The sequence below is a fragment of the Furipterus horrens genome, unplaced genomic scaffold (genome assembly GCF_987537825.1).
Source record: "Furipterus horrens unplaced genomic scaffold, mFurHor1.1.pri manual_scaffold_1, whole genome shotgun sequence".
NCBI classification, from domain to species: domain Eukaryota; kingdom Metazoa; phylum Chordata; class Mammalia; order Chiroptera; family Furipteridae; genus Furipterus; species Furipterus horrens.
In genome coordinates this window covers 404280-431814 of record NW_028327171.1, presented here as the reverse complement: position 1 = coordinate 431814, position 27535 = coordinate 404280, and the positions used below count along the sequence as shown (strand labels likewise).

Below are 27535 nucleotides of genomic sequence, written 5' to 3'. Positions count from 1 at the left end.
AGGTCACAACAGAAAACGAAGATTTCTATCCACACTTGCTCTGAACATAACGATTTAACAACAAATCATTCACTACGGGTAAACTGAAATAACGAAATACTTAAGGTAATGTTATTTTGCTGAGTTAGAACAGCTTTTAAAAACCAAGGAGCATTGAGAAGGCCATTTCACAGACCAGGGCTATGGCCACATGTGTACGCAGCACACGCCGGGAACACGCTTCCAGGTTCCGCATGAAGGAAGGAGACACACTGTGTACACACAATCCTGTCACTTGTCTTCCGCAGCCTCAAAAAAAAATAAACTTAAATTTTCAGGGAAAATAACTTGTTCAGAAGTTAAAACAGGCATAAATGCGTAATGCTATGCAATATATAGAAATTTTCCCACCTTACAGCCAAGACGGAGATAAGTCTTTTTTCTCGTCTGTCCCTGTGGCCACGTGAAGGTCACAGAGGAATGAGGTAGTTCCGTCACCTGTGTGACGTGCTGGCGACTGAGTGCCGTGTTTTACGGAACACGACACCTGGCCAGTGACCAGAATACCATTAACATAAACCCTTGATGCTGAACTGTTTGTATGCAGAGAGAGAGTTAAACCAGACACCGTAAGAACCATGTTTAAACTCTGGAGACGAGGCCTTTTCACGAAACGGAAGGAGGCGTCCGAAGCGGGTCCTCACCGGGCGATGGGGCCACAGGCCGCGGGGCGTCCGCACGCTGAGGTAGGAATCAAGGGTTCCGTTGGCTTGTACAAGATTTTACATTTTGTAAACCAGAAGCGTTTTTATGTTATCTTACATTTTGAAGCTAAAACTTAAAACGGCAAGTATCAGAGAGCAGGCTTGCGGGGCTGTGCGCGCGCGCTGCGGGTGGGGCGCGTCCCCCAGCGTCACTCTCCCCAACACTGCTGCGCGTCCATAAAAGCCCGGCCAGCTCTCTCATCACAACTGAGCCCGTGACAGAGACGGCACACACGCCACCGGGAACACGCCAGGGCCCCCCAGCCCCGGCCGACCACCCATGACTGAAACACCGGCTCCTGCTGGGCACACGGGCTGCGGCCCCCCACCACACCCTGCATGCCGTCTGGGAAAGCCCCCGGCGCCTCATCTTGGTGACATCCGTTCTAATCCCAACACCGCAACCGGCTCCTCTGTACCCTGAGGCTGGGATCCGTGAATGTTCTGTGAACGAGGGTACCTGCGACTCTTCTCGCTGGGGAAGGGGACAGGCTACAGCTTTCACTTGACTCTCAGACGAGGCCGGACACCAGGCTGCCCGGGACCCACTGGAAAGCGTTCTGGGGTGAGTGCTCAGATTACAAAAACAGTCCTTTAGGATGGGGCTGGGCAAACACAAAGAGCGATTCTAAAATGCCTGAGTCACGTGATCTGCGCCCTCAGACACCGGATCTGCAGGGAGAAGCCTGGCTCTCAGCCCCGGCGGCTGCGCCGGGCAGGGGCTGGACAAGTTCACGGGCATCCAGGGAGCCCAAGGCCACCCTGTCAGCATGCCCTTGGGCCCTGCACTGAGTCCCAGTTCCCCCCACAAAGGGAAGAGTGTCGGGAAACAAAGACCCTGATGGACCCAGATGCGGCAGAGACGGATGAGAGGGAGGGGACATGACACCATCCCAACCTGTCATGACGCTGACAGGGAGCAGAAGCCTCTGCCCTCGGCCACCCGCCCGCCCGTTTCCCAACGCGGCCATGCAGCTCAGGGGTCACGTGCAAGCCCCCCGGGGGCAGGAGAAGCTGAAGGGCAGAGCCCAGGCTCAGGCACGTGGGCTCCACAACAGCACCCATGGAGCCGGCCCCTGCCCTGAGCAATCTCTGCGCGTCCCCGCGGACACGCTTCCTCTTCCACCATCGGTACTTCGCGGAAGGGCCGGAGGAGGGCGCATCCGTGGGCTCCTCCTTCGGCAGGAGCCACCTGCAGACGGTCCGAGGTGTCACCCTGCTGTGCAGCTGTGCAGGGCGTCTTTATTCTGAGGAGGGAGCGGCTGCTCCTAACAGTTCTTCTTTAAGACGTGAGGTCTGGAAGCCTCGCTGCACCTTCCCATGGGACCTTCCAGGCGGCAGGTCATCCCCGCCTCCTACGGGGCCGAGAGCGCGTCGGGGCTGCCGGCCCAGGAGTCCCCTCGCCGCAGCCAGAGGGGGACAGCACCCCTGGTGAGAGACGGGCGCCTCTCTCAGGCTTCGAGACAAACGTCCAAACCTCCGCAGGAACTCGGCGGCCGGAAGGACGTGAGCGCACGCTCACTCGTCGGTGGTGCATTTATCTGTCATCTGCTGACAGAAATCGGAGATGCCCACGCCCGGCCGGCCCTGCTCCCCGAGCCCGGCGGGCTCTCCGGCTGCCCTGGGAGGCGGCCCGGACCCCTGGCCCCGCGCGCAGCCGGACCCGCTGCCCTTCCCGCCGGGACAGCGGGGGCCGGGCTCCCCGGGGCCCCCCGGCAGACTCACACTTGGCGGCACCACGGGCGCGCCGCCGTCCCTCTCGGAGACCAGGAAGGAGAGCGGGCAGTCGGAGGCCGAGTACTTGGCCAGCACCTGGATCTGCTCCCGGCTCAGCGCAGCCTCCTCGCACACCTGCCGGCAGAGGCCGCTCAGGTTCTGCCTGGTCTCGCCCAGCGTGGACAGGATGCGGTCCCGCTCCTGCAGCAGGCTCTCCTTCTCGTGCTGCTGCGGGGGCGGGGAGACAGGGCTCGGGTTAGTGGCTCGGCCGGCGTGGCTCCGGCGCGCAAGCACGCACGCCGGCCGCGTCTTCTCGTTACACGGGGCACAGGGGTCTCTCCTTTCAGTTCCCCTGAAAAACGTGTTAAGTACCTCAGGTCCCCAATCCCGCACCCAAACCTCTCAGGCCTGGACGGGTGTGGGAACTCAGGATTTTTCAGATTTAGGAAGACCATACGGACGGCACCCCACTCCTCTGGCAGGCTCTGAGCAAGCACCCCACTGTCAGACACCCTGGCATTTCTGAAGAAAAGTAGGGAAAATAAAGACTGCGGAGCCCGGGGTCGCCGGCGTCCGTTTTTGGCCACAACGGTTTATGACACCCTTGAACGGTCTCCTGAGCTTTCTGGGTTTGCGGGTTACAGATAAGCAAGTGTGCGACTGACGCCTGGTTAAAACAGAACCCCAAAAAGTGCAACATGCTGATCGTAAGTCCTGTGACCAAATCACTGGGATGCTAATGACGACTCCAGTCCGCTGAGCATTTACTTTGTGCCAAACTCGGTGCCCAATGTTCGCAGGGACCCGTCCCGGCTCCGCGTTCCCTCGGCCACTGGTCTTGGGGACACAGCCCGGTTCACAGACGCCACTCGGCGCTGACCGTGCCCGAGCCACAGCTAATGTCAGAGTCACTGACGTGTGAGGAACTGGTGTGGGGGGGCCGGGGGGCGGGATTTCTGTTTCTCGGGGCTCTTTGTTGCTGTTACTGTTACTATTTAATTGTTATCTCTGCGGGAAAGGCCAGCACAGAACTTCCCAGCAGCCGGGCTGGTTCCTGCGTGCGCCCACACCCCGCCGTCGCTCACGCTTCCCCCCGCACTGCGGCTTCCCCTTCCGCAGGGCCCGGGGGTGTCCGCGGCCTCTCTCGAGAGGTCAGATCGCCCCTCTTAGTGTCCTGCTCACGGGCGGGTTCTGAAAAGCTGAAGCTGCCAGTTAACAGCTGGAGGGGGGACTTCACAGTGACGACCCTCTGCACAGATTCCTTTCTGGAACAAAAACAGCTAGGAGAGTAAAAGGAAACCTGCTTTGTATGGAAGTACTGTTACTGTTTTATACAAAAGTTCTTCTGAAAACACTGTAAATCCAGCTGTGGTGGTCAGGTTAACTACTTCATGGCACCTAATCTTTTGAGGAAATGTGCAACGACTATAAAGCACTAAACTGTTATATTGCAGAATATTCTCTGATTTTTCAGATTTTTACACAATTGTTCCGGTTTGAAAAAAACAGGTCTGGGTTAATAATATATTTTAATATATATTTACCTACAAGTAAATTAAAACACCAGAATCGACGTTCCACAGCACGCTTTTCCTCACAGGGCCTGTCACGACTGCCCGTCAGAGTTGGGCACGTTCGGTGCGCTCCCCACCCACATCGCGATGAGGCCGTCTCCAGAAAGCCACCAAGGGGCCCTGAGACTGTCCCCGGCCCCGCCACCGCGCGTCACGGGCGGCCCCGCTGTCCTGGAGGCACACCACCGGAGCCGGCTTCCTTCTCCGCAGCCGCTGCAGCCGACAGGCCCAGACGCTGCCCAGTCCCCGCTCGCTCCCGGCTCCCGTCTGCTCCCGTGCGGCGTGACCTCCCACACCGGCGTTCCCGGGCACAGCTGAGGCTCCCATTCACTCCGATTTGAACACACGGGCTGCCTTCAGTGGCACTCGGTTTAATGACTGGCGAGTGAATGAGCAGAAGGCAGCCAGCCTCACACTTCACCGTCACTACAGGGACGTTGCCCACACGCATGCCCCCGGGTCAGCGCGCTGCGTGTCCTGACAACACAGCTCTGGGAACCCGACGTCTGAAGTGCTGTGGCTCTAATCACACAACTTTCTGTAAATGAATAAACTTGGTATCCTAGTACTATCATGCATTTTATAACAACAAAACAAACTTATGTCCCAATCCACATTTTCAATGGCGAGTGTATAATATTCATTCAAAGATAAGGAGTTAAAAAGGTTTTAAATACGACTCACCGATAAAGGTAAGAAATGGAAGGATCTGGCACCAACAGCCAGACGGCTGTGACGATTTATTTTAGATTAAAAGAGCACTCGCTGCAGGAAAAGGTGACTCATAGTTCCCTACGATGGAAAGCCTCTGAACACACAGCACAGAGGGATATACAAGTGATCCTTAAAATATGAATAAAATGCTCAATTTCACTCATAGGAGACATAAAAATAAGAGCTATCAAGGAACTGTCACTGCCAGCCTGGAAGAAAAGCCACGGCTGACGGCAGCCTGGCTGGGAGGCCGTGGGCGGACAGCTGGCACCGTGGGGGGGGGGGGGGACCCTGCTGCAGCTCCCCCCGCCCCAGGGAAGAGCATGTCTCCGAGCCCCGAGGCCAAGCACCCCCTCGCAGCCCGTCCTGGAAGTGGTCCCTCCGACGGGAAAGGGGCGGCGCCCACGCGCCCACCAGCAAGGCCGGGGAGGGCGCACGGCCGGCAGGAAGGACGGCAGCCCGTCTGGACGCGGAGAGACTCCCTGGAACGAGCTGCTCAGGTGGCAAGAGTAACATACAGGACACTTCCGTGTCGCCAGGAAGGGCAATAAGAATACACATAAAACAGTGACCTGTTTTTTTAGAAAAGAAGCACCAGGAAAAGGTTCAGAGACTAAAAACCTGGCCACCTAAGGACAGAGCCATGGACAGAACACGGGGCGAGGACGGGCCAAGCCTTGGGTTTGGCTTTTGGACCCGCGAGTGCCTGACACGCAGGGCGGGGCCGGAGCAGGCTGCAGCTGTCTGTGCAAAAAACACAATCATCAGCCACCGATCGTACAGGAACAAACTGCTTCTCACACGCACGGTGTACACCTACTGCCCCTCCCTGTATTCAAAAGTGGAACAAAAATGAGGAGCAAATCCTAGAAGTAACTATAAACAGATATTAATTATATATCGATTACTTCAAATAACTTTTAAATTTTAAACTTCAGTACATGGTATACATTTAAATACAAAAAATGGCCAAGAAATATTAAATTTTATTCATCCTGTTTACTGTTAACAGTAATACTGACCATGTAAGTGTGAGACTATTACAGACAGCAGTATGAAGCAAACAGTAAATGTATTAATGTAATTGGGAGCCAAGACCTTCCCTGTAATGGAAAGAGATAAAACATAAACATAAAAAAGAAACAGAGACAAAAGCTCTACGCGGCTACATTTCGACTGAAAAAATCTACCTGAACCCATGGCTTCTACTGTACTTTCCACTTTTATTTACCGAAGCGTAACACACACAGCGGATGCCCTTGTTCTGTGACGGGGGAGGGGACCGCGCTGCGCGGGTCTGACTGGACACCCGGCCCCCTCGCTGAACAGGCGGCGGGCGAGGGTCAGAGGCTGACTGGGGCGACTCAGGCCCCCGTGGCCGGAAGGCTGGGCGCCCCACCGGCTCGCGGCGCGCACGGGGTTCTGGGAGAGGACTTCTGAGACCGAGGGCCCCGGGGCGCGGAAGGGCCGCTGGCCCTCCCCCCTCCCCCCTCCCCCCAGGGGGCAGCATCGAGGGTCGCCAGGGGCCTGTGCGCAGACGGCCCGGGGCCCAGACTCCGAAGACACCTGGAGCTGGACAGTGATGGAGACCCGCGTAGCCACGTTGGAGACCCTTTGGGTGGGAGAAGGGGGTCCCAGCCCAACCTTGACCAGAGCCGCAGAAGGTGGCAGGTGAGTTTTCTTAGAGGGAACGGCTTTCCAGCGGAAACGTGCTGTGATCTCCAAAGACCTTGGGGTAACAGGCGGCTCCGCGAGCGGAATTCTGTCCTTGTGTCAGTCCCAGTCCCTGAGCCTCGCTGGAGTCGGAACGAGACTGTTTTCGATGCCATGGTCTGACTTTTCCCTCCCCCTTACTTCTGTCACCCAGACGTTTTAGGCAGAAACTTGCCATTAAATAAAAGACTCGTTGCTTTGCCACCGAATTCCGTCTTTGGAGATTTGCCTGGCGGGCAGTGAGCAGTAGGGACCCCCCACTGATCGGGTTGGAAGTAACTTTACACGCACACTCGCGCACACACATGCACACATGCATACACATGCGCACATGCACGCACATGCGCGTGCGCACTCGCACACACGCACACATGCGCACTCACGCACATGCGCACACATGCACTCGCGTGCACACACACGTGCACTCGCACACGCGCGTGCGTGCACACGTGCACACTCACACGCGCACACATGCACACACGCGCACACATGCGCGCGCGCACACACTACCCAGTTCCGTCTGTGACACTAGCAGCACGCATGCTCTCTGGCATCTAATATCTGCTAAGAGAAACCTGGGCACCTTAGAGGAAGGGGGATTCCAAACCTTGCAGCAGAGGTCCAGGCGAGCCCGTGACAAGCTGTGCTGGACAGCACAGACCACACACGGGGTCACGTCAGAAGGACACGTCAGAGGACATGGTCAAGTGTGAAAGAATACAATGCAGTAAAGATTAATGACCCTGTGTACTGTAAGAAATTAAACGAGAAAGCAGTGAGCCTGTGCGCCCGTGGTGATACGAAGGCGGCCCGGCGGGGGGGAGGGCAGAGGGGGAGGAGAGTCTCCATAAAGAGGAGGAAGTGCAAGGGCAGACTCGGGGACACCCCGTTTTACACGCGCCCCTGTGAAGGCCACCGGCCAGGAGGCAGGGCTACCAGGGAACAGGCGCTCCGCAAAGCACCTGCGCACCCGCGGTCGCTGGACAATGGCACACCCAACGAGTCCTGGAGAGCAGCCGGCGACTCCCGGGGGGGTGGCCTGGCGCTGCGTGCGCCCCCGAGCAAGGCACTGGGAAGCCGGCGGAGCGGGGGCCTCATGTCCGTGCTCAAGGGTCTGCCGTGCACGGAGCACAGAGGACGGAGGGAGGAGTGAGGCTAAACCGAGGCGAAGGCTCAGCAGATACTGAGAGTGGGATGTTTTATGAGAAATGTGGCCGAGGCTGTCCAGAAAGTCACCGTCATAAAGGAAGAAAGAACCTGTTCTAGGCCAAGCGACTAAAAAGCATAACCGGGTGAGCCATGTGACAACGGGCCCCCGTCTGAACAACAAACACGCACATACGTGAAACACAGCTGGGAAGGGTGCAGGGAATGTGAGCGGGGGCTGCGTGACGTTGAAGACATCCTTTCTGCAGGTGTGACAAAGGTCTGGGTGGGGACGTGTAATGCCGAGAGGGGAGGACATCTGTTTCTAGGGGCGCGTGTTGAAGCGCGGGGGCGACCGTCATCATCTGGTCTCCAGTGACGCAGAGCGACAGTTGCAGGCGAGGCGGAGGCACGAGGTGACCCGGAGCAGGAGCCTCGCTGCTCAGAGACAGACCCACGGAGACAGAAGCTCAGGCGGCAAAAACGGCGCCCACCGCTGCACCCACACGAGGTCGTTTATACTGCCGCTCACTCAGCTTTCCTGGAAGCCTGGAACTTAGAATGTGGGGGGGAGCTGAAGCGCTAGAAAACATCGGAACACATACACCTGCTCCCGAGGAAACTGCTGCTCAAGCCCGTCACGGACAGGACCGCCCCGGTCCCCAGGCAACATGAGCGTGTGCCGTGCTCGGCGGGCGCTCAGAGGAAGGAGAGGGAAGCACTTTCCTTTAAATCACAACTGCCGACGCGCACGGAGGGCGGACGGTGCTGTGCACCCACGGAGCTCCGGCCCTGCCCGGACCCTCGTCCCCGGCCCGAGGCGGGTGCGGTCCCAGCCTGCATTAAGGGACCATGACTTCCCGGGCCACAGCCTGCGGGCGGCCAGGCAGAGCTGCCTCCGTCTGACCTGCGTGCTCGTGCGGCAGGTCCTCCGAACCCAACCTGCGCGACCAAGACGAACCTGAAAACTGCTACAAGGTGAGCAGGCCGGCCCCGCCACGCCCCCTGCGGGCACCCAGAAACGGCAGTCGGCCGTGTGCGTGTGAGAACAGCCAGCAGAATGTGGCCAAAACAGATTCGTTTGTACGAAGATGGCGCACCCTCCACCCCAGAATGCAGAGCCCTCGGCACAGAGGAGGCCCCAACGCCTGCGGACCCCGCCGACGCAGGGGAGGAACCAGAGGGCGTCTGAGCTCAAGTGCTCCATGACGTTCCAGCTCCTGATCACGTCTGAGCTGGCACCGATCGATACTTAGTAACTTCTAAGAGAAATGCATTTTGGTAATTTAATTTTTTCTTTAAAAAGCAAGGTTCTCTTCATTTCAGATTTCCTTTGTTTGAGGCTTAAATGGTATTAGAGACTCGTGTTTTCTAACTTCTGAACTAACCTTCCAGAACAGAATAAGCGTGGACCTTGTAAGGAATCCTACGAAGACACCACACCAGGGCAACAGCTGGGGGGCGCCAGTCTCCTACGGGACGTGGGTGAAGTGACTGGGAACGGGGTGAGTGCCCAGCAAGCCTCCAGCAGCCAGGCAGCGGCACAAGCGCTCCCCCAACACAGCGCCACAAGGCGGTGAGGCAGGGGGCCCCGCCTGGCGATCGCCTACGGCGCCGGCCCACACAACGTAACAGGCGCGCCAAGACAGGTGCCTATTGGACAGTCAGCTGGTTTCTCAGAGGACACTTCGCAGGCAGGAAGGGACTGGCAAGCAGTGTTCAATGTGATGAAGGGCAACCTGCAACCAGGACTACTCTATCCAGCAAAGCCATCATTTGGAATGGAAGGGCAGAGGAAGTGCTTCCCAGACACAGTGAAGCTAAAGGAGCTCATCGTCACCAAGCCATTATCATCTGAAATGTCAAAGGGACTTACTTAAGAAAAAGATCAAAACTATGAACATTAAAATGACAACAAACACAACTATCAACAACTGAATCTAAAAAACTAGAGCAGGAGGAGAATCGCAGATACGGGGACCATTTGGAGGGCTGTCAGTGGGGAGGGGGAGGGGGACCAAGAAGAATAATTGGTGAGTACAGAACAGACAGGGGGACACTGGGAACAGTGTGGGTGGTGGAGAGGCCAGGGGGCTTATGTGCACAACCCATGGACATGAACCAAGGGGGGCACTGCCGGAAGAACGGGGGCGCGGGGCGGAGGAGGCCTAGGGGGATGGGTTGGGACAGTTGCAGTGACATAATCAATAAAATATACTTAAAAAAAGAAAAAGAAAGCATCTCTGTATTTCAGTCCAGAAGAGTCACGAAAGGCCAAAGGCCACCCTCCGCCAGAAGGCAGGTAAGTGTCCAAGTCAAAGCTGAGGCACGAAGGAGTCCTGGTGCTTTAGGCGGAGACGGCCACACCCCCAAATACCGGGCGAGTGTGCCTGACCCCCCACTCCTCCTCCTGGACCCCAACCACTCCAGTCACTCGCACACTTGCACGGGTTCTGTACTCTCTCTCGTGCCTTGTGAAGTGTCCGGTTTCTGTTCCGCCTTCGTATGGTTCTGCTTCACCTGTTTATACAGTTACACGTCTTCCTCTTCGTGCAGAAGTAAAGGACATACGAAACACCTATGCTTTCTTCCACTCCCTTGGAGTTCCATAGACATCTCTTTCCTACACGATCGGCCGCCACTCACAGCCAGTGCTCACGCCTGCAGACCTGCCAACCGTTCACCGGGCCCTCCTGGGTGCTGCCCAGCCGTCCGCCCCCCGCAGCCCAGCGCCTGCCGGTTCCCGCGGCCTTCACACAGGGCTGCCTGCCACCACCACGCGGGGACAGGGGCGCACGGGCACACGCTAACCCACTGGTCTGTTCACTTGTGCTTTGGTGCCGGAATACAAATAAGATGCAATGAAGTAAGCATTCTTCACACTCAGGGTCTGGTGAGATCTTAAAATTCTCCGTTCATACCAGCATGTGAGTTTCTCCCCTTAGCTAGAAGATCCAAGTTGGTTTGCTCTGGTATCAACCAAAACAAGTTATTCAAGTCTACAGTTCCTTTAAACTCACGGCTGAACCGTTAATCTTCATAGTATCCAACACAGAACAAAGAAACCGACGAGCTTTCTAATTCCTTTAGTCTTTACTCAGTCACTAAGAATTAGGTAGCTAATAAAATTATCCTTATGTGTACATCATTAAAGGAAGCACCCAGAAATAGCTCTCAACGTACATATTGCAGCATTTTATGCTATAATATGCAGAATACTTACATAAGTAAAATGGTATGACCATCCTTTTTTATTTCCTGTGTTTTCTGAAAATGTCGTATGATTTATTTTGTTAAAAGTGGTCATTGGTAAATTGTAAAATTAATGTATAAATGAACATTATCATCCGACTTAGAAACTGACATAGCTATTTCCCCTACAAGAAAAGCAAAGAGCGGAGGGATGCGGAGGAGCCGCAGTACTGAGACGCGCACGCTTACCAGCTTCTCGATCTCCGACTCCAGGTTCTGGATGCAGTCCAGCTTCCGTTTGCGGCAGCGCTGGGCCGCGACCCTGTTCTTGCTCCTCCTCCGAATGTCGTGGATGCTGTCCAGCTGCTCGGGCGTCAGCTTGTGCATCTTCAGCAGGGCCTGGAAGTCGTTCCGGGAGAGGGAGATGATGCGCTGCGCGTTAAACGGCAGCTTCACCTGGAACGGGAGGCGAGCGTGAGTGGGCCGCACCGCGTCTTACGATACTTAACCCTCGGAAGGGAAAGCCGTGCCTCTGTTTCCCAGAAGCCTATATTTAGACTTTAAAAATATATATCTATTCCCAATTTCTACACAATCCCTTATAATAAAGACTGATGGTTTATTTGATATTTCTAGTTTCTTTTAGAGAAAGTTCAGAAGACAAACTGAGAAGCAGGTATTTTATAAGTAAGTCAGACAGTAACACAAATATTAGTGCATTTAAAATGAGAACAGTTTATTCTCCTGGGGCATGTTAATACCTCAGAGGTGTCTTTATGGCTCTTTTTTCTGATGTGTTTTTAATGTATTTTTACCACCCCCACCCCCCCACGAAATCTATTCCAACCTTTGATTTACATCCCTGTGTGGCTCTCACTCAACACCAGCATAACTATGCCGGTATTTGTAAAGCATTTCAAAAAATTTGTTTTTCGGTCAGGAAACGGTGGTTTCACTTAACTCATGTTAAAAGCTACACATCTCACTTGCTAATACAGAAATAATTAGAAAAAACTTTTACGTTCACTTTCGACATACATAAATTTGGAAAAAGAAGATCACTTTTTTTAAATGCCAGAATTGTGGGACAGTTTAATTATATTTATGACCAAAAATACAAATCAAACACCCGTCAGTTTCTCTGCAACCTGCTTAGTTTGTTACATAAATGAAACAAAATGTTTTTTTTAATTTCCGAAATGTTTAATTTCTAACCTGCTTTTCGTAGTTGCAAACCTGGCTTTACAAACACCGCACACGTCCACAGCTGAGACTCGCGCACACACGCCTTAGGCTGAATCACCTGTCGCCTCCCTCCAAAGCCAAGTGAAAACCCCCTGGTCGTCCTGCAAACCAACAGCTGCGAAACGAGGACAATCACAAGGAACCACTGCGGCTCACCGCCACCGGGCCCAGGGCTGTTCCACAGAAGATCAGCCGCCACACGCAAACAGCGGACGCCGAGCACGCAGCTCCGGCTCACCGTGACCAACGCCACGCCAGCGGCACGCAGCCCCGGCTCAGTGGCTGAGACATGGCTGAGGGGAACACAACCGTCACGGCGTGAGAAGCGCATTAAAGACAGCGCTGCAGCAGCAGCCCCGTCCCGACAGCCGGCCCATGCGGACTCACCAGTGCGTGGCCCGTCCCCGGGGTGGAGACCAGGGCCGTGGGTCAGGCCAGCGTGGGCCGCACGTGCCAGCAGCTGCCCTGCGGGGCCGGGAACCAGTGTCCTCGGGGGACGCAGCGGTGGGAGCAGTTCCACAGCCAAGGTGCGACCCCATGCCGGCCTGACGCCTGTGTGAAGCCCTCCCCTCCTCACGCTCTCAGCACAGGCCACGCGGCTGCGTGACTAACTGGGGGGCGGGTCTCCCCTCCGAGCCCGCGCCTCCCCCGGGGCGGCCCCGGGAGCTGCTGCGGGCCGTCCCAGGCAGTGCGGCACCTGGCGCCCCTCACCTCACACTCCTGCTCCCTGGCTGAGCAGGGCTCGCTGTCCCCTTCGGTGTCGGTCTCCGAGTCGTCTCCCAAGGTGATGACGCATGCGTACGGACAGGGGTCCTGCTGGGGCCCTGAAACGCAGCCGTCGGGGCCGACGTCCAAGCGGCCGGGCCGGCCTTCGGTGCTCAGGGTGCTCATGAAGGGGCAGCTGACGGAGCTCAGCGTGGCAAACGTCCTCTGGCCCGGCTCCGGGCTCTCGCTAATCCTGATCCCCAGCCAGGGACACTCGGGCCGTTTCTGCACGTGGGCCTGTTCAGACTCGCCTTTGGCCGCGGTTGGAGACACCTGCATCGGGCAAGCGGGGGCCACGCTGCAGAGGTCACCCCAGAGGCCCCTGGCCAGGTGCTCCGCCACCTCCCGCTCCACACTGGTCCGGGCCAGGCTGCTCTCCGCCCGGGGGCTGGAGTCAGGTTTCACCTGGAAGTCTTGGCTTTCAGCACACGGCTTCTCTTCTGCAACAACCGGGCCTGCCAAAGGCTTTTCCGTGAACACCGCTGTGTTCTGCATGCCAGCAAAATTCAAGTCACCATACTGGTCGTAGGGGTGTAAGAGAGACAGAGAGTAGAGCCCCGGAGGGTCCGTGGAAGAGCTGTGGGGGAGCGGGGTCCCCGCTGCCTCTGCTGACGGGCCCTGAGAGGCGGGGTCTGTCTTGGGGTCTTCACAGCCCACGGCGGCTTTACTCTCCTCGCACTTCACAGCCAGCGGCAGGTCCGCGCCGTCCGGGGTGCCCCCGAGACTCTCGCCGTCGGACAGCTCACTCGGCTGCACGGACACGTGTGCGTCTTGGAGCCCGGCTCCCGCGGCACGGACTCGGTCTGTTCCGAAGGCTTTCTGGAACTTTCTGTACTTGGGGCACAAGGAGGGCAGCGCGAGCGCCGCTCCCTGTTCTGAGCACACGGCCCCGCATGTCTGGCCGGCACTGTCTTGCGGAGGGGGTGACGTTTTTGCATCTCCTTGGTATCCACGGAGCTGACATGGAGGAGTCTGCACATGTTTATATTCCAAAAGCTCCTCCACCCCATCAACGTCTGAATCCCTCCGGCCCAGAAGGGGGAGTCTGAGGTCTGCGGCCTGAGAGCACGGCGGGAAGCACTGCCTCCCGGGGCATCCCTGCTGCCCGGCGGCAGCGCCCGAGGCCTGGAACTTGAGGGACTGGAAGCAGGAGTCCTCAACGTCGTGGACACCCAGGAAGGCCACACACCTGCACACGTCCTCCACGTTGTCCTCGCTCAGGAGCAGTTTCGCGGTGTAGGCAAACTGAATTACAGGCTCAAACCCCTTCACTGTCACCTGTTAATACACAAAACAGAAACAAGCACGTCACTTGAAAGCTGTCTGGCAGGTAAACACAGACGAGCAGAAGGGCAGACAGAGGAAGACCTGGCTTGGGATCGTCATAAAATAGCATCTTAACTCGGGGAGACAGGCAAGGGGTCTGGAGAAGCCGGCGCATCACCCCCGGGTCACGGGGGGCCCCCCGCTTGCTCTGGAACCTGCTCTCCGTGAGTCGTGCGCTGTGATTTGCTCACAAGAGGCGAACGAAGACAAACCACAGCACAGCGCCCACGTGACCCGTGAAATACGGTGGCATGAACGCAAGTTTCACGCAAACGGAGTCACGCCCGCTCCAGGCCCCCGACGCTCCCAGCACCTTCCGCGGCCAGAAACCGCGGGCGTGAATGTTCTAAAGATAAAAACGCACAAAGGTAAAGGACTCAAAGCAGCCCTGATCCACGGCGAACGCACAGCAGTCGGTAGCTGTCATCTTCATCTTGTGCCGAAACTTTCTAATAAAGTTTTTAAAGATTGAGGTTTTAAAAGTGAACAGAACAGAGCACTGAAATCACGCCGAGTGCTGTTCAGCAGAGGCCCACGGACTCCAGGCCACAAGACCTGAGCAGGGCCTGGGCCTCCACCCTGACCCTGCCTCTGCAAGTGCGGCGCAAACGGAGGCCCTGAGGCGCAGGGACGCCTCCTTCCGGGTTAGAGACACAAGACCAATGTAGCCCCACTGAGTTCCCCTGTGAGTGGCCACGGTATGAAAACGCTCTAAGCTGTGAGGACGGAACCAGCTTTTACTTTTCCGAGTGTGTTTTACGGATTCTGCTGCTACAACGGCCCCAAGGTCATGGAGCGGGAACGAAGAAGCGTTAACTGGTAGGAACAGGCAGACAGGGGGGTGTTAAGAACAGTACAGGACTGGGGGAAGCCAACGAAATTACATGAACTAGCTTTTAAATGGCTTAAAATACATTTTAAAAACAGCAACCCCAGCGACCCTGGTGAGGATGGAGAGAAGCTGGCCCTGCCCCGGCCGCGGGCAGCGAGCAGGGCGCTGCCACCCGGCAGGGCCGTCCTGTGGGTTCTCGTGAAACTAGCAACACAGCCCCTGCGTGTCCCCCGTGAGTGACCTGCACACGGACGTCCACTTCACTTAAACAGCCAGAAACGAGCACCGGCCTGACTCCCCTCAGCAGGGGGACAGTGAATAGGAACAAACACACCCACCCTGGGGCGCGCCTCTCGGCCGCACACAGAACCACGGACATGTGCCGCCCGGACGAAGCTCCGGGGAACTGAACGCCAACCCGACAGGCCACATCCATGGGGTTTCAACTGTACAAGGCTCTGGGATGATAAGTCAGTGGGAGGAGGACAGGTCAGGGGCCGGGCTGGGGGTGGGGGGTGGCTGCAGAGGCAACACAGGCCCCCCGGGTGCTGGAGCCACGCGGCCCCTCCACGGCCCCCCAAGCAGAGGAACCCGTACGGAGTTCACGTGCACACAGCCGGTGCAGGTAAGACCAGAGGACCCAGGAGAGACGATGGACTGTGCTCACGCCAACATCCTGCTGGTGACGTCACCACTACTGTGCAAAATGCCATCCCTGGAGGAAACCGGCCGAATGTGCAAGAAACACCTCGGCATCTTTGTGCATTTACAGTCATCTCAATAAAAACTGCAGCTAGCAATGCTTAAAAATACGTTAAAATAACCAAAAGAAGGCGGTTAAGATGGTGACTATGATACTCTGACTACCGCAAATACCTGGAAACGTACAGGGCCTACACTCCAAGCAGAAGGCGTGAGCGGATGCACACACGTGCACACACACACGCGCACGCCCCGCAGGCCTGGCTCCCACGCCCTGAATCCAGCTTCCCTCTGCTCAGACGGGAGTGATGACCGGAAACAATGAGCACAGGAGCCCCATTCCGAGACGCACCGCTCCGCCGCAGAGCCGGCCGCTGACCTAGAGCTTACCCTCCCTGTCCGGTCACCGGCTCTGCCACACTCGCTCCCACCTCTGCCACAGAAGCCACCTGCTGACCCCCGAACGGCGGCCACGCAGCCCACACAGGCCTGGTGCCCATGAGGGGGCTCCAGCGCCTTCTCAGACCCCCCTCGGCAAGTCCAGGCTGAGCCCCAAGGCCCAGGCCCCGGCCCCGCTCTCCTGGCGGACGCGGGCCACTCTCAGGGTTGGGGACCCGCCTCCCTGCCCAGGGAAGGCGTCCTGGAGGCAGGGGGTAACCAGGATGCACGCCTGTAGAACTCCACACCAGGCTGGCAGGGGATGTGTAAAAACAAGGCTCTAAATGTGGCATAAAACGGCCTTTCTTCCCGCCAGTGCACAGACAGGACCTCAGGAAACGAGGAAGGGCTGAGAGAGGGCCCCCTGCAGCACCGGGCAGTCCCTGTCCCAGGAGAAGGTCAAAGGCACGTGGCTGTGCCTTGCTCTGGTCATTGTGTCAAAAATAATGTAAGCTCTTCATATGCTCAACAAATATGTTTAACAACCTAAATTAATAATTTTACATGTAAAGTATCACCATTTTATTTTAGAAGTTAAAGAAATGCATTGTTGCAGAACCTAGGGGCTGTTTCTAAGTCTCGAGACAAGATGGTTTAATTTCTAACTTCCTGAACCCTAAGAGACTTAATGACGTTACACTGGGTTGGAACCGGGGTGATTCCTGAGGGTGGCGCCCCCTCACCTCCTCCGGCAGAGAGATGCTCAGCTCTGCGTCGGCCTGGCCCACGACCCTCGCGTGGAAGTAGCTGCTGCAAGCCGCCAGCACGGAGCGGTGGGCGCGGAACGGCTGTCCCTCCACGAGGACAGTGATGTCACACAGCACGTCCTTCTCCCGCTGGACGTTGAGGCCAAGCAGGACGTTCGTGCTGTGCACCGGGGACTCGTAGGTGAAGGCCGCACTGTCACGCCGAGACATCCTGCGTCAGAGCCGGTGCCGGGCGGCTCCGTGAGTGCATCCTTCTGACCGTCTTCACACCTGCAACACACGCAAGATTTCACATGTAAAATAAAATACTCATCGCTCAGACAAAAACAAAATCAAAAGCCTCCAGTGAACCAAGAAGCATGTACTCAATCTGCTTCATTTAAAATATGGTCTTAAAAGCTCTTTTTCTCACTCATTTTAGGAACAAGGTTCTCAGGGCGGAGGAAGAAAGAGTATTTGAACCAAGAATTACATGGCTCTCTGAAAGTGATACATTTCATACCGAGAAAACACCTCTGATAAGCAAGCACATGGGCCGGGAAATTTCTGGGTGGCACCCCATTCCTATTGCTGTAAGGCATTCATGAGTCTCCCAGCCAAGACGGAGGCCCAGACAGACACGCTGGGTGGGTCTCCCTCCACAACTAAGAAGGAACACAACCACCTCAGAACTAGAGACAACCAGAAGTTCCAGAAAATAAAGCTGCATGGAAGTCCAACATATGAAGTTACAAAGAGGTGGTGCTCGTCTAAATGGGCAGGAGGGGCGGAGAGGACGCAGTGTGGTGGCACCGGCAACGGCAGGCCCAGTCACACATTTTAAAAAGTCGGGAGGGACACCTGGGGAGAGCTCCCAGCCCCAGACCAGACCACGCAGCTCCCGGTCCCAGCGCCGGGGACAATCAAGCCTCACTGCCTCTGACTGTGCAGACCAGTGGGGGTTGGGGCGGAGGCAGAAACTGCCGGTCTCTCAGCAGAGTCCGCTTGTTTAAGGGCCCCCACGGCCCTAGAACATCCGCAGACCCACCCACTCTGGGAACGACGGCCAGGGCAGCAGCTAGAGGGGCGCCAGTCCCATACGGAAGTGGGAGAAGTGCCTGGAAAAGGGGCGAGTGCTGGGCAGGCAGCACTGTTCCCGCTCAGACCCCTCCCCCACGCACAGCGCCACAGCGTGGGGACACGGGCCGCCCTGTCCTGAGGAATCCCCAAGGCCCCGCCCCTTACACAACGCCTCCTCTCCCACGCCTCCTCCTCTGGCCCTTCAAAACCCCCGAGCCAGATCCCGCCACAAGGCCCCCGGCCCCAGAGCGCAAGTGCCCTGCAGACCCCCGGTCCTCTGCTTCTCCAGTGGGCGGCGAGGCCCCCCAGCATCACGCGTGTGCCCCTCCAGGCCTCTGACTTCCCCATAGGGGCCTTCATCCATCTGTTTAGTTTACATGGAGGAGTGCACAGGGAAGAATCTCTTTAAACAGGGCTTTCCCAACTCTGAAAGGACCTTAACACCAGAGAGAGTGCAGGCACTGAAATCCGAGAGGAGGGCACTCCCATCGGCACCCGCGCCTGCCAGGGAGAGCCGTGAAAAATGACTCAAGTCACCAGGACCTGCTACTTTCTCTAACCTCTGGCGGATCTGAAATGCCACACTTGTTTAAACCTCCTGTCAGATAGTCACACTTTCTCTCGGTCTTAGAGAAAAGCCTTGCCTACAACCGGGCAAGGCCCGGGGTGAGCATAGGAGGAAAGGCTGGGTGCAGGTGGAACCCCGACATCTGCCTGAGGCTCAGGAGCAGGCAGGCTCCCGGCAGCGCCTCCCGCCACGGCAGGGACCCGAGGCACCTGTACGGGGACAGTGGGAAAGCGGCCCGGCGCCCGGTGCTGACCCTGCACTGCAGGCGCCGGGAGGTCCCTCCACAGGGCGGGGCCTGCAGTTTCTGCAGCTTCTGATTTTACAACATTCTGTGAGCTTCCAACAGGGACAGTCAGACGTTTGCATTTCCTCTTCCTGATACTAAAAGTTACACAATCATGGACCTTTTGTTACATTTACTTGGTGTAATTCCACATCTAAAGCTATAAAGCTGAAGTTGTGCTTATGGGGAGCAGTGTGAACAGTCGGAGGAGACTAAAGAAGCTGCTGACGGAGTCACCCAGAAAGAGGTCCGAAACAAAAAGGGGGTGTTTTACCTCCCGAGTCAGCTAACCCGACTGCTATTTCTAGGCAGGAAGTTTAAAATCCCTTGGGAGGGAGGGAAGGAAGGAAGCAGAGAAGGAGCACAGAAAGCCACGCTCCAGAAGCAAGACCGGCAAAGCGGATCCCGCCCCACACGCGCCGACTGCAGCACAAGGAACCTGAAGAGCAGTGACGTCTGTTCTCTCACCCTCAGCAGCAGCCGGGTGCTCACGAGGGCCGTCACGTTGCCGTGGGACGTGACCACGGTAAGGAAACGTGAGCCAGCGAGCGGAACCGGACACCAGCACAGCGGCCCCTCGCTACATCGCGGTTCGCTTATCGCGGCCTCAGTGTATCCGTGATTTTTAAAAATATTATATTTGATTATGTATCGCGGATTTTTCGCTATATCGCGGGATTTTGCGGTGCTGTATACTTATGTTGTTAAAGTGACGTAGGTTTGAGAGTAGAATAACTGCAAGGTTCCTACTTCACAGGGGGTCTGGAACGTAATCCCCGCGACAAGTGAGGGGACGCTATAAAGCTAATCTACTGAGTACCTGCTTTTCACCATGTACTTGTCCGTCACGGTTTTATTTGCCCACTCTGAGGGTCTAGAACAAACCGTACTGCTTACAGGACACAATTCAGCGCGTTCTGACATTTGTGTGCGTGCACAACCGAGACCGAGACATTCCCACCACAGCCCGGACTTCCGCCGGCTGCCCTGGCTCCAGACAACCCGTGCTGTGCGCTCTGTCCTGTGCGGAGCCACGGCCTCCGACTTCCACATGAAGGAAAGCTGCATGATGTCCCCTTGTCCGGGTCTCTCTCCCTCAGCTTAATGACATCGTATTGTGTGCATCCGCGGCATTTTCCTTTGACTGCTACATAACATCCCCTTCCACGGAAGTCCCACCACGTTCACCCGCGGAACTAAGGCGGCGGCTGTAATAAAGACGGGGACCTGCCCGCCCCGCTCTGGGACGGCTGTAGCAAAGCTTCAGGGACAACCACGCGGACACACACTTCGTTCTCCCGGGTAAACAGACACCTGGGTGTGGAGAGCTGAGAGCTAAGGTGGGTTTGCGTTCAACTTCTGAGAAGACGCCAAACCATCTTCCAAAGTCCCTGTCACTTCACGTCGCCCCAGCAGTGCACAGAGACGCCAGGGCTCCCCGCTTCCACCGTCCCCGGAACGGTGCGTCTCTGCACGCCTAGCCACCCAGTAAACGCACGGTGGTCTCTCGCCGTGGACCTAATTTGCATTTCCTGATGGCTGCTGACGGGGCACATCTGTCTGTGTTTGTTGGCCATTTGTGTATCTTCTTCCGTAGAGTATCTGGGCGACTCTTCCATCCGCTTTTGACTGGGCTGTTTCCTTCCTTTTACTGAGCCTTAAGGGCCGGCAGAATCTTGATTAGGACCTCGACGAAGCCAAGACACGCGTGGGAGAACCACAGGCACCGCCGGAGCTCTCTCACGCACAGCAGGCGTGCCTGCCCGTCCTCGGGTCTGCCCGCCTTTCGCTCGGCACCGCTCCGCTGTTCCTGGCAAAGAGGTCGTGCGTGGCGTCCGTTACGTTTCTTTTATGTCTTTTTGTCGTTGCTGTGAACAAGCTTGTTTGTTCCACTGCGCTTTCTGGCTTTTTGCTGCTACTCCGTAAACATAAAATTGGCCTTTTTAATATTAACCTTGAATTCTGCAGCCTTACTTAGTTCACTTATTAGGTGACAGATGCTTTGCAGCCAGACTCCTTAGGACATCCGATGGGCGCGGTCACGTCGCCTGCAGACAGCCGCGCGTCTCCCCACCTTTACTGCTTCCCTCTCGCCCGTTACCACGACGCAGCAGTGAGGGGGCGGCGGTGGCCCTGCCCTCCTGCTCGTTCAGCATCTCACTGCTGCGCATGACGGTCGCTGCAGGTCTCCAAGACGAGCGGCGGATGCGCAGACGGGGAGGCACAGTGCTCACTGCCCTGGCGCACGCAGGGCTTCCAGGAGAAACCGGGGGGTCAGATGAAATAATACACGCAGGGCTCTCAGGGCAGAGCCTGCACGGAACCAGGGCGCGATGGCCGAGCGCTAGCACTCACATTTGATGCTAGAAGCGGCCTGGGCGGCGGGACTGTGCGGACGGGAGCAGCCGACTGCCCAGCGCCAGGCCCCAGAGCCACACACCGAACAGCGTGAACACCGTGAGCTGGGTTTCAGAAGAGACACGTCGTGTAAGACCGAATTAGAGAACGGGACGTACACTGACCCTGAAAGATAAAAGTAAAGCTGACCATCTGGGAGAGGGAATCGGAACTGAAAGGGACAGCGGCGCTGTGACCCCACGGACAGCAGCCAGGCCAGTGACGACAGGCACGTCCTCAGAGGAAAAACTCGTTCCCTGAAAACGAAAAGAAACGCATCTGGCGTTTCAGCAGCACGCGTGACCATCCTTGGCCACAAAGAGCCAGGGAAGCACGTGAGGACCTGCGGCTCGGCCCGGCCTGGCACCCCCGCTGGCTGCTCTGGGGGACAGCGGTAGCTCCAGCCGCCTGGGCAGAGTGCTCTCTGCGCCCGGCCTTTGGCTCACGTGGGAAAAGTGACTAAAAGGGCCGCTGGCCTTTTTCCTCTTCTCCTTCCCACTTAAGGGACACCTTCCACCTGAGGAGAGCCCGGCCCACGCTGGGGACACTTTGCAGAGAGAGTAAATATGGAGCTCTCGGGCCCCTTGAAAATGAAGTGTCCTGGGCCAAGATTTGATAAGCACTTTACATTTTTTAAATTATATTTAAGTTCAAAATACACAGTAACGAAATTACTGATCTTACCCAAAATAACCCCGCCTACTGTGAAATGACAACCAAAAATCACAACCTAATAAATTTATTGGAAGACTAATCTTTTATAGCACGTGTTGTGTAACAAATTATCTTCACCACTCTCTCCGGCTCCCAACAGAAGCCGGCACACGGCAGAAGGAGACGAAGATCCTGTGCACGGACCTGAGTGGGCGCCCCGCCCCCCGTTCCAGCAGGGTTCTCCCGAAGCCAGAAACCTCTACCCCGCGGATTTGCAATGATGATGCCAAGTGAGTAAAAAGCAAGAAATGAAGAAATCAGTGAGAAAAACGCGCGGGGCGGGCACTTCCCTCACTACACTGTTTGGTCTATAACCTTGGAGGTGGGATAGTGCCCAAAGGAACTGAACACGGCCCCTACCCAAAACATGTTTTAGTGTAATTCCGCTTTAATGGGGACAGGGAAGTGGACCGAAACTGTCCACTCTACCTGATCCAATCTAAGAAATGACAGATAACGAAGGGAAAATAACTTCACCAGACCTAAGCCGGGAAGGTATACTAAAAATACTCTCTTGAATAGTGAGCTTCCTAAGGCATTAAGGAAACGATTTACATTTATTTTTACGAGAACACAACCTGCCCGCAGCTTCAGCTGCACAAAGGCAACACTTCCCAGCGGTGCCGGCGGGAGGAAGGGGCCAGCGGCCACGGTGCCCTCGCTCATGCTGGCTTAGGGGGACCTTTATTCTCCCCTGAATGTTCTCTGAACCGCCACTGATCCCACACAAAACCAAGGGCCTGTTCTAGAGGAGCAGTGGTATTAAGGGAAAGTATTAGATGCACAAGAGGTTTAGCACCCAGACAACCCAAATGACGCTTTGTTCAATTCAACTCCAGGTCAGTTACAGGTTAAAAAGAAGTCACAAGACAGGTTTCTTTCTATCTCAGGAGATGAACTGAAGAAGTGGTTTAAATCAGCCGCTTCCTCCGTATTTACACCCGTGATGGAAACAGAAAGCAGAATTCTAAATGATGAAGAGTTCAACTCAGCACACATTTAACAGAGCCTAACAGATGCCACACATAGTGTTCTCTCCTTCACTTTTAGAAATTCCCAGGTTTCAAAACCACAGAACTACCAGGAGCCCACGCAGTACGACCAGCACAGCGACCAGCCGCTGAGCGCACGGACGCGGCCGAGGCGCGGCGCACGCTCCCCGGAGGCAAGGCCGTGCAGTCACCAGGCCACAGTCCCGGCGACGGGGCCCAGTGCTGGAGACAGCCTTTCCCACCTGCTCACAGGTGCAAGAGGCTGTGTGATAACACCTGACCGTGGGCCATCTTCGTTAGCACAGACGTGTCATCTCAAGAAGAGACACCACTCCGAACCTGCTGGCAGGTATACGCACATTCCAGGTGTTCCCAGCAAACTGCCCAGGAACCAGAATCAAGACGTGAGCCCTGTCCCCCTGTGCACGAGGAGGGAGGGGTGGGCCGAGCCACAGTGTCCTCAACGACGGCCGGTGTGCCTACTGCTCCACACGCCAATCCCAGGGAGCGCGTCCCGACCGCCGCCAGAGCACATGGCTGCGGCTGCGGCTGCGGCTTCCTCCGGCCCCGGGACACTGGGTGTCAGACTGCGGAGGTCCAGGGGGCAGACTCCCCAGCAGTGGCCCGTGCCCCGCCTCTCATTCGTTCAGCACGGGAGGGAAGAGCCAGCAGTGCCACCAAAGACTCCCTGGTTCTGGGCAACCGAGCGATGCCTAACACGTGTGGATGGTCCAACCACACCACACAGAATGATGCCGCATTTAATCTGCAAACAATCTCTACGATACAGATTCTACTGTCACCACCCCCACTGTGCAGATGACAAACAGAGGCACCACCAAGTGGAGGCACCGCCAGGGCTTCAAAGCTGGCACCAGAGCCAGGACTCTGGCTCCCATCTCCCCCTCACCCTTTTGCTGACCGCATCCCCACTTGCTGTGCAGGCCAACCTGGGGCTCAAGATCTGCCGGCGCCCTGAGCCAGGACGCCAGGAGTCCAGGTTTCGTGCTGGGGCAGGTCTCCGTGTCACCAGAAATACCAACTCTCCCCAGGGTCCTGGCTTGGCAGCTGGTGCGCAAATCACCAGAGCCTGGGCTTCAGGAGACGACCTTATCTGGCACATTTTTAAAATCAAAATAGCTCCATAAATCATCGGTTCCACCACACAGAACACACCCTCCACGTAGCAGAACCCTCAGGAAGGGCAAGTTCTCCCACGAACAGAACGTGAGTCAGAGGATCGTAAGGAGAAGGCTCCTGACACCGAAGTCCCGGGCCCGCGGGGCAGCGTCTGCAGCCCGTCGCAAGCTCACGCTGGATGCGCTGCGCCCCTGCACACTGCGACTGGAGTACATTCGTCCTCCTGAGGAGGAAGTGCCGCCTGCCAGCATTTGCTACACAGGCTGTCGTTAGTCACTGTTAGCGGGTGTATGGTACACCCGGCCCCAATCAGAACTCGCACCCAGAGCAGCTGTGAAAGAATTCTGCGTCTCAGTCACACTCCAGGGTGCCCACCGCATCCCCGCCTGCGACCACACCGCAGGTCGTACACATTAAATGAATCAGCCACCTGGCTTGTCCCCAAACTCAAACCACATGGTGTCAAATGAAACGGGAAACCTGCCTTTTGGGTATTTCCTTGCCCCACGTCAACCATATACAAGAAATTTACACTCAGTCTTCTAATCTTTAAGGTATAAAAAAAAAAAAAGAACTCCATGTGGAATAAAAATTAAATGGATATTTTGAAAGAACCAGGAAATTAGGGGTTTGGGGAACAGCACTCCACCAGCTGAATGTGCAGCAGAGGTTGGGGAGCCGCTCTGTACCCCAGGACAACGGGGCCACGCACCCACACTATGCGCATGTGCTGCTGCCCGTTGTGGCTTGAAGCTCCTTGTCTTCCTTATCTTACAGGAAAGTTAAATTTTAAAATTAAAGTGTTCATTTTTTCTTCCAAATGGATAACTCTGCACCCCACTTAGAGACCCTAATACCAAATAAAAAACAAGAAATAAAAGTCATGGTTTCTAATCTGCTCTCGTCCCAAACTTGGAGCAAGAAAACTAACCGCTTCTTCAAACACAAACGCGTTGAATACGAACTGTCACCCAAGAGCTGCTCCGTCGGTCCTCGGGCCGCGGGTGAAGGCCAGACGCCCCCAGACGCCCCCTTCCGGGACTGAACGTCGTGGCGGCCCGTCTCCAGCGCGGGGTCACGGTCACCCCTGACGCTGCTCCGCCGCGGCCGCCACCGGGGACCCCGCGCCCCGCGCCCCGCCCCCCGCGGCCGCGAGTGCGCAGGCGCGGCGGAGCGGAGCCGGGCAGCCCCCCGCGCTCCCACCGAGAGGCCCCGGGAGAGCGAGTGCGGTTCCCCTCCCGAAGGGGTGACAACGCCTCCCGAGGGAAACGCGACGCGACGGGCGAGCTCGGAAGCGGAGGAGCCGCGAGGCCACAGGGCGGCCGCCAGCGGTGTTCGCCGCCCCCGCGCACACGGCCCGCAGCCTGCAGCCCGCCCGGCGCGGACGCCACCTGCGCTCCCCGGCCGCCGCCTCGGGGCGACCCCGCACTTCGCCCGCCGCCGCCGGCCTGACACTGACTCCGCGGGCCCCTGCGGCGCTCGGAGGCGGCTCCCCGCTCGGGCTGGGACACATGACTCAGCAGCCCAACTTCTCTGACGAGTCACCCCGCCCGCCGCCCAGCCCGCGGGGACCCAGGGCGCGCCCGGCCGCCGCGCGAGGTGCACCGGCAGCCCCCACGCACCGCGCTGCGACCCCGAAACCGGGACCCCCGACGCGAGGCCGAGTCGCCGCGAGCCTCTCCGCCGAGGCTCCGTCACCCCGGGCAGAGGTGCCTCCTGCGGGCCCGGCCCGCGCCGGCCCCGGCCCCGCACCCGCAGGAAGCCAGCGCCCCCCCCCCGGCCGCGCGAGCAGACCCCCGGGGGACAGCGGGATTCGGGGAGAGCCCCGGCCCGGCCCCGCCCGACGCGCTCTCCCCGGCGGCTTCCGCACAAAGGCTTTGTTCCTTTCCCGGCCGCGACACCCGATCCGCCGAGCCCCCGCCCCGGCCTCCCGCGCGGGCGACACGAAAGCGCCGCGGGGACCCAGAGCACAGCCCGCGAGGTGTCCGCCCCGCCCCGCCCCGCGCGCCCGCCCCGCAGCCTGCGCGCCCCGCACCGCCGCACCCGCCCGGCTCAAGACGCTTCTGACGCGGCGGGGCCGGAACGGGCAGCAGGACGGCGCGGAGCCGGGCGAGCGGCGGGCGGTGCTCTGGGTCCCCGCGGGCCGGCCGGGACCCGGAGACCAACAGGCGGGATGGGCGGCGCGCCCCGGACCCGCAGCCCCCGGCCGTGCCCGCCCCTCCCGCCCCGGGTGAAGAACAGCGCGGGCCGGCGGGTCGCCCCTTCCGGCGGACGCGGCCACTTCCAGACACCGGGGCCGCCGCCACCCCCGCGGCCTGGCGACGCGCTCCCCGCCCCGCACAGGCCCGCAGCCCCGACCACGCTCCGCCCGCCGGACCCCCCGGGAAGGGGCGCGGGACCGCCGAGCCACTCACCAGAGCCCAGGCGCGGCGCGGCCCGACAGACGGCAGCGAGCGAGCCGGCGGGCAGCGGTCAGGTGACTCTCCGCCTCCCGGGCCGCCCGGCCGCCCGCCCGCTCCCGCCCCTCCCTCTCCGCCCCGCCCCCCCCGCCCCGCTCTGCTCCGCCGCCGCCGCCGCGGCTCCGCCCCCTCCCAAGGCCCCGCCCCCTGCGCCCTCCTCGCGAGACCCCCGGGCGCTGAGGCCCCGCCCCCAGCGCGCGTCACGAGGCCTCGCCCCGCCCCGCAGCGGCCGAGGGCCCTGCCGGTGCGGCTCCCGCGGGGATCGCGGCGGCGGCACCTGCGCAGCCTGCAGCTGCCTCCGCGCGCGCGGGGCGGGGACGCGCGGGCACGGGGTCGGGGCGGGGCTCGGGAGGCGGCGACGGGGTCCGCTCCGCCGGCTGCTGAGAGCTCCCCCACGGGGGCGGCAGACGAGGCTGACGGCCCTGGGCGCACCGGGTGCCCGCAGCCCCGCGCCGCCTCAGCCCGTTGGGGCGCCTGCGGGAGCCGGGCCGCGGGCCGCCGGGAGCTGCAGCTCGCAGGGGGTGGGCGCCCCGCAGCCCCGCGCCGCCTCGCGCAGGCACAGGTGTCGCTTCGCCTGGAGCCCGGCCGGCGCCCCGCTCGCGTCCTGAGCCGCTGATTCCGGGCTCTACCCGGTGTCCGTGTCGGAGTCACGCTCCCGGGCCACGGGGCTCCTCTGCGGTTCCAAGCGCCGTCCCTGCGCAGAGGTGCGCGCGCGGCAAAGCCCCTGCTGACCCGCCCACCGGGGCGAGGGGCGACCCCGCGGGGACCCCGCGCGGCGGTGCGAAGGGATTTCGCCGTTGGCTTTGGAGCGGGGGGGGGTGGGTGGCCGAACGGCAGCGGCCGCGCGGTGTGGGCCCGTCCGGAGCACGGGAGCCCCCGGGGAGCAGGCGACCGGGGGGGCCCTCGGGTGTAGCCACGACTCGGGGACACTTGAGTGACACCCAGAACGCACGCGGAAGTGACACCAGTGAAGCTGCATGAGGTGCGAGGGCGGGGCCGTCGGCATGAGCCCCGCCGGGGCGGGAGGCCGCATCTGCCCGGGGTCTGCGGCGGGGACGGTCCGGCGGGCCAGGGCGCGGGCAGCGCTGCGGAAGCCCCGCGGGGCCGGAC

At 58.6% G+C, this 27535-nt stretch overlaps 1 protein-coding gene across 3 annotated transcripts; it reads right to left on the bottom strand.

The window, feature by feature from the left end:
• Window positions 1-8: 8 nt before the first annotated feature.
• Window positions 9-26443, bottom strand: BACH1 (BTB domain and CNC homolog 1). Of its 3 annotated transcripts, XM_090271324.1 has the most exons (6): window positions 26381-26443; window positions 16790-17083; window positions 12755-14086; window positions 11048-11254; window positions 2469-2687; window positions 9-2098 (listed from the first exon to the last, which is right to left on the bottom strand). In XM_090271324.1, exons 2-6 carry the CDS (start codon window positions 17021-17023, stop codon window positions 2012-2014), a joined length of 2079 nt encoding a protein of 692 aa, XP_090127450.1. In that variant the 5' UTR covers window positions 17024-17083; window positions 26381-26443; the 3' UTR covers window positions 9-2011. The 3 variants fall into 3 exon arrangements, with proteins under 3 accessions (XP_090127450.1, XP_090127434.1, XP_090127442.1); XM_090271308.1 differs by having other exon boundaries at window positions 2030-2687; XM_090271316.1 differs by lacking the exon at window positions 26381-26443 and adding an exon at window positions 25589-25613 and having other exon boundaries at window positions 2030-2687.
• Between the last annotated feature and the right edge of the window lie 1092 nt (window positions 26444-27535).

What these genes read in the sequence shown, in the direction of transcription:
- BACH1 (XM_090271308.1), bottom strand. Translation starts at nt 17,023, where the DNA reads ATGTCTCGGCGTGACAGTGCGGCCTTCACCTACGAGTCCCCGGTGCAC. An exon ending in GCATCTCTCTGCCGGAGGAG is followed by an intron (nt 14,087 to 16,789) that starts GTGAGGGGGCGC and finishes GTGTATTAACAG; the next exon opens with GTGACAGTGAAGGGGTTTGA. An exon ending in AGTCGGAGATCGAGAAGCTG is followed by an intron (nt 2,688 to 11,047) that starts GTAAGCGTGCGC and finishes CCGCCCCCGCAG; the next exon opens with CAGCACGAGAAGGAGAGCCT.